This window comes from Diabrotica undecimpunctata, chromosome 6, assembly GCF_040954645.1.
Source record: "Diabrotica undecimpunctata isolate CICGRU chromosome 6, icDiaUnde3, whole genome shotgun sequence".
NCBI classification, from domain to species: domain Eukaryota; kingdom Metazoa; phylum Arthropoda; class Insecta; order Coleoptera; family Chrysomelidae; genus Diabrotica; species Diabrotica undecimpunctata.
The window spans coordinates 157,331,330-157,350,332 of record NC_092808.1 but is presented as its reverse complement, the minus strand read 5'-3'; the positions used below and the strand labels follow the sequence as shown (position 1 = coordinate 157,350,332).

At 33.1% G+C, this 19,003-nt stretch overlaps 1 protein-coding gene across 2 annotated transcripts; it reads left to right on the top strand.

Annotated features, from left to right (window-relative positions):
• Positions 1 to 217: 217 nt before the first annotated feature.
• On the top strand, positions 218 to 18,092 carry LOC140444192 (uncharacterized). Of its 2 annotated transcripts, XM_072535917.1 has the most exons (6): positions 218 to 515; positions 3,578 to 3,843; positions 4,185 to 4,365; positions 8,127 to 8,285; positions 12,723 to 12,887; positions 17,854 to 18,092. In XM_072535917.1, exons 1-6 carry the CDS (start codon positions 223 to 225, stop codon positions 18,089 to 18,091), a joined length of 1,302 nt encoding a protein of 433 aa, XP_072392018.1. In that variant the 5' UTR covers positions 218 to 222; the 3' UTR covers position 18,092. The 2 variants fall into 2 exon arrangements, with proteins under 2 accessions (XP_072392018.1, XP_072392019.1); XM_072535918.1 differs by lacking the exon at positions 8,127 to 8,285.
• The last annotated feature ends 911 nt before the right edge of the window (positions 18,093 to 19,003 follow it).

The window sequence follows — 19,003 nt, the reverse complement described above, 5'->3', positions numbered from 1 at the left end:
AGCAGTCAGTCCATCTTGTATTATGTGTCTATGATTCTATGTGCTGGTCTTTAAATTTTTGGTTAACGTAGAAATTGTTTTTTTGTTACGGTAGGACTAAAGGTAAAAAAATTCAGACGAAAAAAGCAGAAATATGTCTGGAATAGAAGTAAGATAGTGAATCAGTTTTAAGTGTCAAATATGACGTTCGTGTCGAGATATTTTTTGACGACAACAATAAAAATGCAATTCCAAATACTACACAATACATTTATCCTTATGTTTATATTGACTGAAATAAGAAACACCAATAGCAATATTAATGAAAACATAAAAGCTAAGAATGACAATATAGAACAGTCTTCTATTGCGAATAAACACGGTAATATTACTACATACTTAAGTACAGAAACTACAACCAAAGATGACATGAAACTGCTGTTAGAAAAACTTCAAAATATTGCTTACTACTTACGTAATTATAAGTTTAATGAATATGATAGAAGATACGAGACTGACCCAGCTAATGCTAGCAGGTATAAGTTATCACATTATAATCCTTTTAAAAAAGTCTGCTTCTAATGCTATTTTTTGTATAGTTTTACTTTTTTAAGTAATTTTTTTCTTCGCCGCTCTCAGTCTTCTGATAATATCTTTTAGCTCTTCTTTAATCCTGTTGGCAAGCCAAGGAGCCTGGAGCCAAGATGTACACAAAAGATAAGTACTGTAGTTTTAGAGGCTATAACGTACCTTTCCTATAAATATTGTCAATAAGGTCTCTATTTTGAATCCTATTTGATACTCTTCAACAATGATCTCTTTATATGTGTTAATCTTATCCTCAATAAGATTGGTTAGTATCTCATATACCTCATCTAGCAGCATAACTCATAACTAGATACTACAGATTGTTAAATATTCTTTTTTAAACTTTAAAATCCCATTCTGGTTTAACATAAACACCCAAGTGGAGTTCCATAGAAGATACATTTTTAGATTTTAAGTGTAATTTTCAAGTACTAATAAGAAAAGAAGAGTTTCTCTTCTCTTTTTTTTTCTTAAATGTACCTAAGTAATAAATTCTCTGAACCAATCTAACCCAAACATCTCGCCATAACGAAATATTCCAAGATACGTGGGTTTGACACATAATTGATAGCAACATCACCAGCAGCTTCAAATAATGAAAATGTCGTACCGCTACTTTGGAAGCAGACCGTCACATCTCAAAAAAAAAAGTGAAAACTGCAATATTTAAGGGAACATATTTTAAAATTCTATAATTTTTGTATGATAACGTCATGAAGTTAGTTTATGACTATGGACGTCAGCTGCTAAAAGTGTCGTCATTGTTAATCTAAAATTTGGTGAGATATTTTGCGCAATAATGTCCTATTTTGGAATATGTCCTCCTTTCTCAAAACACAATAAGATCACACAGTATTTTCTGTGAAGAATAATGCAATATTTTGAGTTATGTCAGTCTTGTGAAAAAGTTGAGGTTATGTTTAAAATGAGTTGTATTATTTTTAGAGTTACGTCAGTATTTTAGAAAATTAATAAGAGTTTTTTGTACATTTTTTAACCCAAATATTTATAATAATTATGTCTACTTATGACGTTCTAAAAAAAAATAAACGCAGTTGGAATTATTTCAATTATAAAAACATTATTTATGTCCTAACAATTTAGTGGTAGACTCATACTAAAGTTACCTTTTGTCAAAAACACTGAAGAGGATCTCATATAGAAAGTTAAAGAATGAATTTCTAAATAATGACAAGTAATTTTTTATTTACATTTAATTTACTGCAGAATAACAGTATTTTTTACTTTTTAATATACTTTAAAAAGAAAGGTAACATAATTTTAACATAGAAGTGAATTTTCTTCAAACACCGAATAATTTTTTTAAGAACGTCATAACTCAAAAATTTTATGGCCTAAAATAGGATTAAAGCAGTATCGGATATTTACAATTCATCGATTTTTTAAATAACAGTTTCTAAATACTGCCACATTTTGAAATATGACGGTCTTTTCTCAATGTAGCGTTATAAGTAATAAGAGACCCCACATTCGTCTTCTTAGGGTGTCTGACCGTTCCGAGCGTTGGCGATCATTCTGGCTATGATGACTTTGTTAGTTGCTATACGAAATAGCTGTGTTAAGGTCTTTCTATATCATGTTCTCAGGTTAGCAAGCCAGGATATTCTTCTTTGTCCTGGGACCCTTTTTCCTTTAATTTTACTCTTGCAAAATGAATTGAAGTAGCTCATATCTCTTTTGATTTCTTATTGTATGTAACAAATACTGCAACTACCAAGTTCTACTCCGTACAGAAGCACTGAGTACAGGTAACATTTAAGGAGCCTTATTTTTGTTTGCAAGGTGAGGTTATGGCTCTTGAACACAGAGCTCAAAGTCAAGAATGCACTTTTTGCCTGTACGATGCGACATTTATTCTCTTGAGTGTTGTCCAATCACTCATTGATTATATTTTCCAAGTATTTGTACTTCCAGAAACGTTTAATTCTCATTTTTTTCACATAAAAATTTGCTTCAGTTATGTTTTTCTTGCTGATGCTCATTAGCTTACTTTTGCTGGTGTTTGTATCCAGTCCATATGTTCTACTTGTTTCCGTTATTTTGTTCAGTAAGCTTTGCAGCCCTCCTATGTTATTTAAAAACACTATTGTATCATCTGCATACCACAGGCTATTGAGCTTTATTTATTGAGATGCCTTCACCAATATCATTTAGAGTTTCTTAAAAAATGTACTCCGAGTACAAATTGAATATCAGTGGTGAAATTATGCACACCTGTCTCACTCCCCTTAAGATATTGACCTGATCTGTATATTCTTCATCTACTCGCAGCACCGCTGATTGATTCCAATACAGGTTAGCTATTATTTTTAGGTCTCTTTCGTCAATCCCTGGCCTCTTTCGCAATTCTATCATTTGTTTATACCTGACTCTATCGAAAGCCTTCTTGTAGTCAATCAGGCATGCAAAAACATCACAACTAACATCTCTATATCTCTGAAACAATACTTGAAAGCTAAATAAAGCTTCCCTCGTACCGACGACGTTTATAAATCCAAACTGATTGGGAGCAAATTTGTTCCTCACATTTCCGGTAAATTCTTTTGGGGATGACTTTTACAAACAGCTTTAGCAGATAGCTTATAAGGCTAACTATAGTCTTCACAAACTTTTGCTTCTGGTTTTTTGAGCTTGAGCCACTCTACTGGTATTTTTCCTGCATTGTGTATTCCATTAAATACTTCAGTAATTATTTTTGCTTATTCTGCATCTAATAGCTTCAGCATTTCTGTAGAAATTTAATCAAGTCCCCACATAAGGGGATCTAAAAGTTAATATTGCAATTATCTGATAGTTTGTCAACTTCCTCTTTTGTTTTAGTTTGTATGTTTTACTCTGTAATAGGATTAAATGTGTTACGATAATGTAATAAAGCACGAGAGAGAAAACATTGCATTGATAAATTTCTGATCTATTAGATTGTTACGTCCATATATATTTTATTCAATATTTACAAATTTAACCGATTTTAAAGTATTTTTTGTTTAAGGCCTTATTATAAATTCTTCCCCAAACCTCCGCTTCGTTCCCTTCATTGGGAGGTTCATCAGTTCTGCGAACCTTCATTTCGTGATTGTGTCGAATACTTGTCGAAAAAACTACAGTATGTTGCTCTTAGGCGTTCCGACGATACGACTGTTGTGATGCTCGAGCAAAGATGGTCGTGGAGGAAAAACGAACAACAAATAGTACAAGTGGATGCTGAGTGTTTAAGGAACAAGCGCCTAGATGATACAATTGCAGATCCTTTTGAAGGTATTATTAATAGTGCAGCGTATAATTTATCAATATTTTTAACTGCAAATTCCAATAGAATTCCATTCCGTTGGAGTGAAAAAAATATTTTTGACATTTAAATAACAACATATTTTTTTCAAAATAAGCTTTGGGAACTATGCTTACTTATGCTTTAAAAACTATCCAATTTTGGAGAAGAAGGTGATTACCCCTGTATATTTTTTATTTATTTATTTAACTTTGAATTTTTTTTTACTTAATTTGTTAATACTAATTGATAATACCAAATCATCTTCGATAACTAATATATACATACAGTCATTGCTAAGCCGCATAATAAAATGATTTCCGTTGCTTAGGGCCTCTGGAAAGATACCAATGGAGAGTAACAGCAAGTTATTATATGTGCTGGTATACTCTATTAAAGACACCGGAAATGAGACGTCTCTACGAGAAATGTGATAATTTTGCCAGCTGTCTGGATTATGATTACGGGCCAAGAAATGACGATGATAGAGTGGAGGATTGGAGACCCTTTAGGTAATTTATATTCAGTTTTAATGCAGTATATATATATATATATATATATATATATATATAATATATATATATATATATATATATATATATATATATATATATATATATATTATGATTTGCAAATTTGGACCTTTTATATGTTTAACTGATTTCAGTAGCTCGACAACCCTTTTTAGGTCCTGGCTTGTTCTTGGATTTTCCGCCATTTTGTTCTGTTCCTTGCTTTGTTTTTCCAGTTGGTAATCTTAAGTGTTTTTAGATCTTGTTTCACTTGTTCCATGTATCTAAGTTTGGGTATTCCCTTTGACCTTCTCCCAATTGGTGTTTGCTTCATTATATGTTTTGGTGTTTCAGTCTTTAACATCCTTCAACATGGCCCATCCAGCGCAGACCTCCGATCTTTATGAATGTTATGACCTAGGGTTCATTGTATGCTGTGTATCGTTTAAAATTATATCTTCTGTTCCATATTTTCTTTCACCCCCTTATATCTGTGCCTAAGGATTTTTCGTTCAAACGTACCTCTCATCGCTTTTCGATAGTGTCCATGTCTCTGATCCATATACAAGGACCGGTTTTATCAGGGTCTTGTATATTTTGCATTTGGTTTTTCTTATGATGTTGTTAGATCTTAGATGTTTAATTAGTCCATTATATGTTTTATTAGCGATATGTATTGTCAATATTTGTACACTTTTTGTTATTGTTCCTCTGTAATTGACTTTTGACTCTCTAATTATTTTCTCTAATGAGATGTTCAATAAAATACAGGATAGGGAATCTCCCTGTCGTAGGCCCGTTCTCACATGGATATTATCTGTTAGTGCGTTTTGAATTCGAATTTTTCTTTATATTTTAAGTGTTTCTTTTACTATATCAATGAGTTGAGTTGGAATATTAAACTCTTTCAGTGCATGGATCAGAAATTCTCGATGGATGCTATCATAGCCACTCTTAAAATCAATGAAAAGATGATGTGAAGTTTTTGGTGGAATTTTCTGTTTTCTGATGGTTTATTAAGTTCTTCCATTTCTTGGAGTTCTTTTTCTATGTGTTCTCTTTTCTTTCTGCGATGTATTTTCTTCTCTTCCTTCCTTAGCATTCTATATTTCTCCTCTACCTTTCGTGTTCTATTTCGTTGTTGTAGTCGTTGATATAAATTATTTTTCCTCTCTGTTATGTTACGATACTCTTCATCGAACCACTGTCCTTCAGTTGATTTGAGCTTTTTTTGTAGACCTAGGGTCTCTTTGGCCGCGTCTTGTATGACGGTTTTACATGCTTCCCATTCTCTGTTTATATCCTCGTGCTTTTGTCTATTTTCTAGCCTTCCTTTTATATATTCTTTGTATTTTGCCTTTTTGCTCTTGTCTGCTAAGTTTTTTATTTCATATTATTCAATTTTGGATCCCTGTTCTTTTTTAATGTTTGAGATTCTGGCACTTATTCTACTTTCCACTAGGTAGTGATCCAAGTCTGCATTTGCCCCTCGTCTGCTGCATACGTTTGTTACGTCTGAGTGATGTCTAGAGTCAATAATACCATGATCTATCATATTTACTGTAACCCCATCTGGAGATCTCCACTTTACCTTATGAATATTTTTTCGCTGGAAGCATGTGATGGCAATGACCATATTAGAGGAATAGATTTATTAGTCTGATGCCATTGTCATTGTATACCTCATAAAGGCTGCGCTTACCTATAGTTGGTAGGTATTGTTGCTCTTTTCTTATTTTTGCGTTAAGATCACTATAAATAATTTTGAATTTTGATGTCATTCTTTGCGCATGAATGGTATGCAGCTTTTAGTTCTTCATAGAATTTTTCTTTGACATTGTCTTCCTTTTCCTCTGTAGAGCATGCACATTTAAGATACTATAATTAAAAAATGTTTCCCTTAGTCTCAAGATGCACATTCTAGCACGAAAGTCTCTTAGAAGGTGTTTAACCTTTTTATTTACAATGAAGCCAGTACCTAGTGCGTGGTCTTTAGCGTCGCAACTATGGAATATAATGTGGTGTCTTTTGTCAATGGTGCCACTCCTGGTCCATCTCATTTCCTGCAGAGCTGTTATATCTTCTTCTTCTTCTTAGTCGTTAACCTGATGCAGGTATCGTGATATCATGAAGCTATTAGCTAAATTTCCCAATGTTCCTCCACGTTTTTCTATCTTCTGCTATTCTAGCACATTCTGACAATGGAGCGCCAATGGTAGCAACAATATGGTCCGTGTATCCTGTGGGAGATCCACCTCTATTTCTTTTGCCTTCTACTTTTCCCTGGATGGTAAGTTTTTTAAGACCATTTCTTCGAAGCACATGTCCAAAATAGCTTATTATTTGTTCTGATATTTGTGTTCTTAATCTTTTCTTTATGTTTAGTTGGTCCAGTATGGATTCATTTGTTCTTCGGGCCACCCATGGTATTCTCAGCATTCGTCTCCATGTTATATCCTCCTGTTATATCTGTGTCATATCTATTCAGTTCACCGAGCAGTGGCTTAATTTTGCAAAAACAAATAAATTTATTTTAGTTAAAAGTTTATCTCAGGACTACTTTTATCGTTAATTATAATAAGTGGCTTCAAAGTATTTTTTAAGCAGTTGCCTTTAAGGTAAGGATAGATATTAGAAAATAAATTAAACCAAATAATTTTGTGATATTAAATTATTAAATGAATTATTAGAGAATCAAAAAAAAATTATTGAAGTCAGACAATTTTACAATTAGTCAAAGTCGTATTTCATATGCGCTAATCCGTATAATTAAAATTACAACTTCATTCAAATTCCTATACACATTATCAATAATTGTTTGGACTTGTATTCAAATAAAAGATCTTTTCTTTGAGTTTTCTTTTTTAAATTAAATCAAGACAAAAATTTTCTTTCAAGAAATATTAAATTTTTGTATATCTGAATTAAAAGATTATATTTATTGTAAAATGAAATCACTGAAAAAAACCAAATTAATTATGATCTAGTTATGATCGTGGTTGAAAGTCTTTTTTGATTATATGGCAAACTAACCTTTTATTTCCAAGAATTCTCTACTGGCTCCTTTTCTTCTTACGACTGTGATCTGCATACCGTTTGCTCGTACTCTCAGTTGTTGCTCTACACACGCACACTATCTCCTCTGCTTGTCAACGTCTCTCATACACACTATCGCCGCAACAGTCTCTCCAAAAGCTCCTCGACCAAACTCCTATCTCACAGGAACCCAATTTCTTTCTAATCAAAAGGATTTTCACTTAATCGACTAGTACCAAATATTATAGTATTTTTTGTTTGTTTATTACAGGATGTACTTTTGTTGTCCACTGCTACAAATCTTTGGCACTCGTCCCACAGACACTAAACACCTTTTATAATTCTTATTTGACAACAACTCTGCTAACTTTTACTGCAGGATAAAGAACAAAAACAACTTGCTTCTTTCGACATTCAAATCACCGTAGTCTTCCTTTTGCCGGGCAAAACCTGACTTCCCTTACTTCAATTCTTCCTTTTCTTTTTCACCAATCAGACACATACATACCATGCCATCCCTTTCGACCTATCAAATTCTGTGACTTGTCAAACACAACCTTAATGCTATTATGGTATCATATAACCTTGGTATTTCCAAATTTTACATAAATAAGAGCTTTTCTTTATTTACAAGTTTCTAGAGACAATACAGCTAATACTACTTAGTAAATTTTGCTTATTAAAAAAATGTGCTATACTTTTAAAATAATTTTTGTTTATTTTAGTTGCGCTTTGTACAGCTTTTGTCCAGATCCGTGTTGTCCCTTCAAACATTTAACAAATCTTAAAGATTGTTGGGAATCTCCAGAAAATCCATGTTATCGACTCAATCCGAAGAAGAAGAGAACTTGTGAGTTTAATATGACGGCAAACACAAACTTTAAGTAGGTAGCATATAATCAATATTAATAACAATATATTTGAACTGTTTGTGAGGTTTCCAATTTCAAGGAAATGGTTTATAAGACCATGTAATTTAAATGGTACGATCGGAAACCCACTAAATTCAGAGTTTTAAAATCACCTGTCACAATGAGTATTTGTGTATTTTTTATATTATTAAATTTTTTCATAATAGTAATTAACCAGTCATCAATTTCTCTACCAGGAGCATGTATTGGTGCATCCTTATTAGCACATTAAATCTCTTAATCATCATCATCATTTTCAGCATATTCTACCGATTATGGTGCAGCCTGTCTTATATAGTCATCAATCATTTCGGCCCACGATTGTCTAAAATTCGCTTTTCTATGCCATTTTGTACCGGCTTGTTTCCTGTTTCCTTATATCAAAGTTCCATCTTAAATTTGGAGGTCTTCTTTGTCTCTTGACGCTTCTTAGATACCACAGTGTAATTCTAGTGGACCATCTATTGTCAGTTCTTCTCGCTAAATGTCTTGCCCACTGCTATTTTAAATATTTATTTCTATGGATTACATCGGTAACCTTGGTTTTCTATCTGATCCATTCTATTCTTTTTCAATCTCTTTTTGTTATACCTGGCATGCATCGCTCCATTGAATTTTAAGTGACTTTGAGTGTCGATATTATCTTTTTCTTTAGTGTCGAAGTTTCGCAGCCGTATCGAATGCTTTTTTCTTCAGGTTAATTAGCATCTTCGATTTGAATATAACTGCATTTCTACCAAAAGTTACCCAAGCCAGTTTTGTTCTTCTGTTGATTTCTGGAAGTAAGGAGCCAGATTTATGTATTAATTGTCCCAAGTATACATACTCGTTTATTGTCTTAAGTGTTGTTTATTATTACATCTTGGACATCCATTAGCTCGTTGTACATGGTTTTTGATTTTGTTAAGTTCATTTTTAGGCCAACTTGATTGCTAGCTGCATTTAGGTCGCTTATAAATTCTTGTAGTTCTGCAAGATTATTGGCAATCAGAACGATGTCGTAGCTGTGGTAGCGGGTAGATACCCTTTTACGATTCCGGTATGAGATAGATCTACTTCAGGTATACAACCCTGCCACACGAGCCATGGCTATCCCCCAACCCGTGCCGAGGTAAGTTATGTCCCCACCTTAAGATCCCTTCTTCTTCTTCTTCTTCGTCTAGCCATTCACGTCCACATCTAAACATAAGCCTCTTCAAGTCTTCCTTTCCATTGTTTTTTATTGTACGCTACTTGTAGCCAATTTTTCCCGGCAGTCCTTTTCAGACCATCTGTCCATCTCATAGGAGGTCAGCCTCTGGGTCTTTTGTGTTGGTATGGTCTCCAGGTTAAAATTGATCTGTGCCATTTGTTTGTTTTCTTGTCCTTAAGTGATATACCTAGCATTGCTCTTTCCATCGCGTGTTGAGTGACTCTAAGTATATTCATATTCTTTTTTGTGATTGTCCATGTTTGTGCCGCATAAGTTAATATCGGAATAATGCATGCATCAAAAACTTTAGATCTAAGATGTAATTGGATTTGTTGATTTCTGAGTATATAGTTCAGTTTACCGAATGCTGCCCAAGCTAACTTTCTTCTTCTTTTTATTTCTTCAGTTTAAATTTCCCTATTTAGTATTATTTTTTGTCCTAAGTATATATATTCTTCAACTTTTTCTATAACTTTATCGTTTATTATTGTCACGGTGTCTTCAGAGTGCATGACTTTTGTTTTGTTTAAATTCATTTTCAGTCCTTTTTTAGAAGATTCGGTATGTAGTTCTAAAAGCATGGTTTGCATTTCTTGTAGGTCAGTAGCTATCAGGATTATGTCATCTGCAAATCGTAGATTACTGAGGTAGCGGCCATTGATGTTTATTCCCTTGTATTTCCAATGTAGGTTTTTAAAAACGTCCTTCAAAACTAAAGTGAACAGTTTGGGTGATAAAGTATCTCCCTGTTTGACTCCCCTGTTTAATGGTACAGGGTTCGTCTGTTCATTTTCATTTAGGTAGTATGTAGCTGTAGCTTGGTTCATAGTTTCTTTTATTAAGTTAATATATCTGCTGTCTATTCTACAATTTTGCATTGCGTTTATTACGGCCGTATGTTCTATGGTATCGAAAGCTTTTTCGTAGTCTACAAATGCTAGGAAAACTGGAAACTTGTATTCGTTACATTTTTCTATTAATATTTTTGTGGTTAACAGGTGATCGGAAGTTGAATAGCCTTTTCTAAAACCTGCCTGTTTATATCCCTACATCAAGATCCCTACCAAAAACAAATAAATCCTCTCACATATCCATTTCCAAGGAGTAAACCTCACACGAATGAAAAATCATTGGGGAAAGCAACGGGAAACCACCCCAATTAACTTTCCCTAGTATAATCAAAATGGATCAAGTCAATATAGAAACGGCCCTCAGTACCGGGCACCCCTTAATTTGGGAGAGGGTGCTAAGAATCCCCCGGTTTTCACAAATATTTAGATTTAAGCATGATAAGAAGATTGGTACATGGAATGTACGAAGTTTACTCCAGACCGGAAAAGTGAATAACGTAATTAAAGAAATGCGAAGACTCAACGTTGACATACTTGGATGCAGTGAAGTTAGATGGCCCAATTTAGGCCAGTGCGACATAGAAAATCACACAGCATACTACTGTGGAGATGCTACAACAAGGAACAAAAACGAAGTGGCTATAATAGTAAATAAAGAAGTTAACAAATGTGTACTTAGTTTTATAGGAATATCAGATAGAGTTGCAGTATTCAAAATTAATAATAAACCAGTTAACGTGAACATTATTCAAGCATATGCTCCAACTTCGGAAAGCTCAGAGCAGAAAATAAGAATATTATATGAACAATTGAAAGAATCGCTAGAACATACCAAAAAACACAAAGTGAATATCCTGCTAGGAGATTTCAACGCCACAGTAGGTAAAGTAGGTGTTGGCAATACTTTGGGACACTTTGGATTAGGAACGCGAAATGATAGAGGAGACCACCTTGTTCAGTTCTGACAAGAAACGGATAGCTCAATAATGAACACCTTTTTCCAATTACCACCTCAAAGACTCTACACCTGGAAATCTCCAGCTGACTGTCCAAAAAAAATGATTAAAAACCAGATTGACTACATCATCAACAAACGATTTCAGAATTCACTCTCACATATATTGAAAACTTGAAGAAAACATTAGCAGTGTTCAGTTTGGATTTAGAAGCGGACTGGGAACGCGCAAGGCCCTATTTTCCATACAAGTATTGATACAAAGAGCTCGAGACGCAAATTGCGAAGTCTACGCATGCTTTATAGACTTTGAAAAAGCATTTGACAAGGTACAACATCACAAACTAAGACTAAGATTTACGCCTAATTAAAAATTTATACTTACATTAAACGGCAACTGTACGAGTAGACAATGAAATCTCACAAGAATTCACGATAAAACGGGGAGTACGTCAGGGCTGCATTTTATCACCGACATTGTTCAAAACTTACTCGAAAATGCTGTTCAGGGAAGCTATTGATGGTTTAAAAGAAGGTATAAAAATCAATGGTAAAATCATAAACAATTTAAGATATGCGGACTATACGGTTTTGATTACTGATAATGCGGACATATCAGAATAATCTGCAAACATTAATAGACCGTGTAGTGGAAGCCTGTGACAGATACGGCATAAAATTAAACTGTAGAAAGACCAAAATTCTTGTAGTAAGTAAAAAACGACGTAATTCACAGCTAATAAAGATAATATCAACTAATTCAACTAATTTTAAAAGGCAAGATAGAAGGCAAAAGATCTCAAGGGCGCAGAAGGACATTGTGGTTGAAGAACATCAAACAGTGGAATGGGAATCAGGAATGACTACCATACATCTATTTAGAGCAACTGTAAACAAAGTTGTATGGACCAACGTAATTGCCAATATCCACAGAGAATAGGCACCAAAAGGAGAAGAAGAACGATGTAGTCTGCAAATCTTAGATGGCTGAGGTATTCTCCATCAATGGATATTTCTTTGTTCTGCCAGTTCATTATGCTGAATATATTTTCTAGAGTTTCAGTGAAGAGCTTTGGTGATATTGCGTCTAATTGTCGGATACCTCTGGTAGTAGCGTCTAAATCTCTTAATATTATTTTATTAATATTTTCATTAACGTCCTAAAAATCTACAATAATTTAATAATAATTTTTGCTTGTAACTATTGATATACCTGTTTCTGTCAGACATATTTCTACTTACAAAAAGTACCAAATTAAAGTTTATAATTATAAAAATATTTTTTTGTTCCTCATATTAATAATTACAAACATAAAAGTTCGCGTTCCGACGAGAATAGACCAAACCCAGAACGAAATCTTTTCTATTTCATCAACGGCTTAATCAAGAGAGTAATTCCAGGCAATTTTCAGCGATATTATTCTGAATAGATGGAACGTTAGCTGTGGATGTCCCCGAGAAGGCTACGAATGGAATTCCCTTTACGGAATTTGTATAGACGTGGATGAATGCGCATCGAAAACTCATAACTGCCACCGGGACTCCGAGAGTTGCCTTAATTTGCCGGGGAGTTTTAGGTAAGTAAGTGGGAAAGGGATAGATAATGTGATTAAGGTAGGTAGTAGAAGAAGGATGGTTTGGTAGGACAACGTGTTTTAGCGCATTCTTTTGTCGCGTTTAATGTAGAATGTGTAATAAAAAAGGTGCATTCATATAAAAAGAATATTAGGCAAAAGTGACCTTATTAGTACATGTATTTATGTAATATTCATATTTTTTGTTAGGGATATGTGATATATATATATATAATATATATATATATATATATATATATATATATATATATATATATATATATATATATATATATATATATATATATATATATATATATATATATATATATATATATATATATATATATATATATAAACAACAAAGTTTATTAGGGCTGCAGTCAGTAGGTTTGGCCGGGATGTTATAGAAACACTCTTTTGACTTTTGGTCGAGCTTTCGGAATTCTTTTATTCCTTCTTCAAGACACTGTAATTAGAAGAAAGTGTAAATATTTACAACATATCTCAAATTGTCATTACAACTTACTAGTCGTTGAGATTATTTTTCTAAAGCTACGACACTTAACATTAAAAACACACATATAAAATATAGGGTAGGTGGGGGCAAAAGTCCGCATGGGGTAAGAATCCGCACACGCTTTCTAGATGACAGAGCGAATATATTAACTTGATTCACACATGGATCGGTCAGTACCTTTCGAACAGCGCTGTAGATTATACACGTGTTTCGTGCGGCGGTAGTTAACGAAAATATGAGGTAAGTTTTAAATTTTGCTGTTCTAATCTAATTTTTTTATTCATTCTTTTGAAGATTGTATGTGTTAAACTATTTTTCTAAAAAGTCTTTTAACTAATTTATGTAAGCCGGTTTATTGCAAATAATGTTAAGACACAAAATCTTTAATTTGAGGTTAGTTTGTTCCAAACAAGCCTAGCTAAAATTAATAGTGAACTTTGGGGTAAAAGTCCGCATGTCGGAAGGGGCAAAGATCCGCATGCGGATTTTTGCCTCATTAAGGAAGTTTTTGTTTATTATCTAGAATTTTACTTATTTCATAAAGTTTTTTTTAGAAGTTTGTATAAATTACGTTTTTGTTTGTTTGTTTGTAAAAATTACGTTTTTGTTTTAGGACGTACAAGAGAAAAAATGAGAACCTAAGACCATTTACAGACGATGTTTTTATGCAGGCTAAACATTTAAAGGAAAGGGGTCTATCAACACGAGAAATAGGTAGAACTCTTGGCTATGATGAATCTACCATTCGAAAGAGGCAAAAAGCGGACAGAAGCGTTAATTTCTTGGGTAGATTTCGACCTGTATTTACTCCAGAACAAAAAAAGCAAATAGTGGACCATTGTAAAGCTTTAGACTTACGTTTCTATGGGCTCACCCTAAAATCGCTTCGTTTTCTGGCATATCAGTTTGCAGAACGAAATGGTATTCAGCATCAATTTTCTAAGCAATCAAAACTAGCAGGTAGAGATTGGACTAGAAATTTTATGAAACGAAACCGCCTTTCACTACGTACACCACGAAAAACCAGTGTAGCTAGGACCATGGGGTTCAACAAACATCAATTGACACAGTATTTTCAAAATTTAAAATCTGTCTTGGAGAAATATAAATTTCCAGCGAATAAAATCTACAACATGGATGAGACTGGTCTACAAACAGTGCCAAATAAATTACCTAAACATGTTGCTCCCACTGGAAAAAAAGAAGTAGCAAAAAATGTAGCTGCAGAGCAAGGAAGAACTGTGACAGCTGCATGTTCTATGAGTGCAACAGGACACTATGTTCCACCATTCTTTATTTTCGCACGCAAAAGACTAAATCCTCTTTTGATAAAGGACGCTCCAACTGGTTCTGTTTTGGCTGTAACTGATTCTGGATACATGAATTCCGTTAAGTTTCTTCAATTTTTGGAGCACTTTCGCAAATATACAAATCCTTCCGCTGAAAGCCCAGTGCTATTAATTTTGGATAACCACATATCCCATACCACTCTAGAAGCCATCACTTAACGCAAAAAATAATAACATCCATTTGCTCAGCCTCCCACCTCATAGCAGCCATCGAACTCAACCACTGGACAGAAACTTTTTTAGGCCATTAAAAGCTTACTATGATGATTTGTGTGATAATTGGACCACATCTAATCCCGGTCAAGTAGTCACAGAATACCACGTCGCTGGATTATTTAAGCAGGCCTATGAGAAAACTGCTACTATAGAAAAAGCTGTTAATGGATTTAAAATGACAGGTATTTTCCCTTTAGATGAAAATATCTTTACTGAAGAAGATTTTTTACCTTCTTCAGTAACTGAACAAGAGCAAGAAGAAGTAGATGATCTTGACCGAAATAATAAAGATACACAATTAAGAATTGTATTTGACGAAGACAAAAGTCAGGAAAATGACAAAGCAGAAGAACTAAATAGTAAAGCAGAAGAAGCAAGTGGTGAAGCAGAAGAACGAAATGTTGAAAATCTACCAGATAGAGCTAGCATTTCAAGTAACCGGGAATCAAAACCCGGAAGCTCGAAAAATGAAATGTCTACTACGTTACCGTCAGATATCATTCCGTTGCCAAAACTAACAAAAAAGAGAAAACGAACAAGAAAAGGATTGAAATCTACACTTCTGACATCTACTCCACATAAAGAGCAAATGGAAATCTCAGAGCTGGAGAAGAAATACAAAATAAACGAGAAAAAAAGGAAGGAAAGCATTAAGGAAAATAAAAATACAGTAAGAAAAGTATTTGAAGAAAAACAAAATATACTAAATAAAAAGGAATATGAATATTCTTCTGACTCGGACGCGCAAATATCACTTCATGATAGTAGCAGCAATTCAAGTTTTTCTGAAAGTGATGCTGATAATGAATTATCCGAATTAAGTCCAGGAGAGTTTGCTATAGTAAAAGTTTACGGCAAAACCAAGGACTCATTTCGAATGTATGTTATGCGAATTACTGTAATAGTAGATGAGGGTTACAGTGGTATTTATTATAGAAGGGCACCCAATACAATGCGTTTTTCAGAAACTGAAGAAGAGTTTTTTGTTAACAAGACAGACATTATAAGGAAACTTTCCAAGCCATTGCTAGGCAGTTCTGCTAGATTTAAGGACTTTGTGAGCTTTTCAACCGATTTAAGTGATTTAATGTTGCACTAGTTGTAACCTAAAAAGTGTTTCAGCTTTTAAAAATTTCTTTTATTTTTTATCTTTTTGTGTTTAGGTCATATATTTACTTGTTTGTATGTTTATAAGTTTTTAGATCATGTTTTTTGACAAAATAAAGATTTTTATTTGATACGTTGTTAATTTTTATTTTTATAAAATTATTTTTATTCAAAGGGGGCAAAGATCCGCTATGCGGACTTTTGCCCCAATTAATGGGGCAAGAATCCGATAATGGACAATATATATTTTAAAATTTAGTTGGAAAGTTAAAATTTTGTTAGTGACATCTTTTTATGGTGTGTTTTGACTGATCCATAGAGAACAGAAATAAAAAACAAAAATAGTGTGATTAAAAAGTAATTAGAAGTTCCTGCTATTATATTAATGGAAGTAGTATCTTAAACCTGTCTTTATAGTATGCAACATGTTTTGTATGCAGGTGTATTACGGTGTGTATATGTTTTATTTTTGATGTTTTGTCAGTAAGTAACAATAAATGTTGCTCAATTTATCTATGTCTGACTTTTGATTTATACAAGACGTATTAGATTTTATTAAACACATTTCCAAGAAAACTCGTTTTGAATGGTTTTTTTCTTTAGCCAGAATACAGGAATTCTCGAAATTAAATTCATGTTTTAAAGTTAATGCATGTTCTGTGAGCGCACATGCGTTTATCTTTTTGGTTTTTATGTCGCTGCGATGTGATATTACTCTATTGTGAAAATTACGAGATGATTCTCCGATATACACGTTTTTACAGTTCGCACACGGTATAGAATAAACAACATTCGATGACTCCTGTATTGTGAAAGGATCGTTTGTCTTTGTGTACAACTTGGATACCGTTTTCACATTCTTAGTTGTAATTTTTAAGCCACTAACATTTTTGAAAATGTTCAATAGCTTAGGTGTGAGAACTGGAATATAGGGTAGGCAACCATACGTTATTTTAGATTGTGGTAGCTCTCATGTGTTCTGTGTCAATGTCTGTGTCAGTTGTCGGACCTCATTCACCTCATTATTATAAAAATTTTGGTTGTCAGAAAATTGCAATGGAAAAGGAGAACCAAAAATCAGTTTATTCAAAAGCCCTGTAGGATAGGAGTTCTCTTGTAGTATAGATCTTAACTTTTTTAGTCTCTTATCCCTGAACTCGATGTGTGATAAGTTGATAACCCTAGTTTTAAGGGCCAAAACCAAATTTAGTTGTTGTCATTCTTCCCGAAAACTGTGACATAATTCTTGCAGTTTTAGAATTTTCAAACGGATTCTCTTCTAATCCTTCCAAAAGCGCACAATCGTCATGAGCGTTAGATATTTTTGCTCTTTAAGAACCTTGCTTTTTTTTATTTGATTTGAGTTTCTTGTTCTCTACGTCTTTTATTAATATTAAAAACTGTTGTTCTGCTTACGTTAAAGTGGTTCTCTATGGCAGATAGTAACCAACCTACCAACCATCTTCGAATTTCGTTATAATTCTTGATTTTAGTTATTTGCTAGCATGTGGAGTCATGCAACCTTTTAAGGTTGAACAGAATAAGTTATCTAACAAATTTTAAGATTTGGCAGTGACAGTGACAGTATGTAAATAATAAGAATTTTTCCTTTAAAATACACTGCTCAATTTTCTACAAACTACGCTTAAAGAGTGGTATTAGTTTTTTTAGGAACCACCTGTACATTTGAACTTTCTTTAATACATCCTTATTGATATTTACTTTTCTACATTTTTTTTCTATTAGCTACACAATATTCAGCTAATTTTATTTATAGGTGCATTTGCAAATGGGGTTTTATTAAAGATGTGCAAACAGAAAATTGTCTTCCTAGCAACGCATTGTCAGCCATAAAACTCAGCAAAAGAAAGCAGTTACAAAAAATAGAAGAACTGACTATTTGGCAACGTGTTAAGAATATTATACTCTTTAAAAAAAGTAGTGGTCAGTGGATTAACTCGCAAATTGGATTATTATTATTAATTATTTTAAATGCAATTTGTAATATTAATTAATAATTTGGATCAAAACTCATTCTTATTAAAAATTTGCCTTTTTTTTATTGACAAAAAACCCGCAACAATCTAATAAGGTTTGTAACGATAAGACTACCAAAGAGAATTGAAATAATATTATAAAAATATTACCTTAATCAACCATGGAAGTTTATCGTCTTTGCTTCGCCTAGCTTAGTCTCTCAAGTGGGAATTCGTCTTATCTTAAACTATGAATTACACCATGAACCCTTAGCTGATAGCAAATAAAACAATTACGTAACTAATCATATTGAATAAAAATAAAAAAAAATATTTAAGTGGCAAAAAACAACCCTGCCAATAAATTGGACGATACTTATGGCATCGATGGGCTGCTTGCTACTAAATATCTGTGGCCTATCAATTAGGTAGTTAAGTCCTTCTGATAACTGCAGTTAGGTCCTTCAAAGCATGTTATTCCATAAATTTATAAGGTTCAGATATATCTCATAAAATCTCCAATAAAGTGTTTTAATAAACCCAATAAAATCTTTAATACAGCCAATAATGCCAATAAACTAAAATACAATAGCAGCCTGTATTAGAGAAACATCAAAGAAGTTTTAACTTTCTTGTCATTTTACAAAATTACAATGAAACAAATATTAGATGGCAAGGATAAAATAAAATAGAATTACTATAAAACTTAGTTAAATTGTGTTACTACATACATATAATTGAAAAACGTGGTTTAAAAGAAGTGAGGTTATGAATATTGAAAATGCTGTCAAAATTATAGAATATAGATTATAATGAAAGTACTTACCCCAAGAGAATTCTGCAAACCATAAAATGAAGCTTATAATAATTCCTTCTTTCTTTTGTAAATTTCAGAAACAGGCAAAAAATAATATTCCAAGATGATTGAAAGAAAGTAGGAAGGGACTGCAA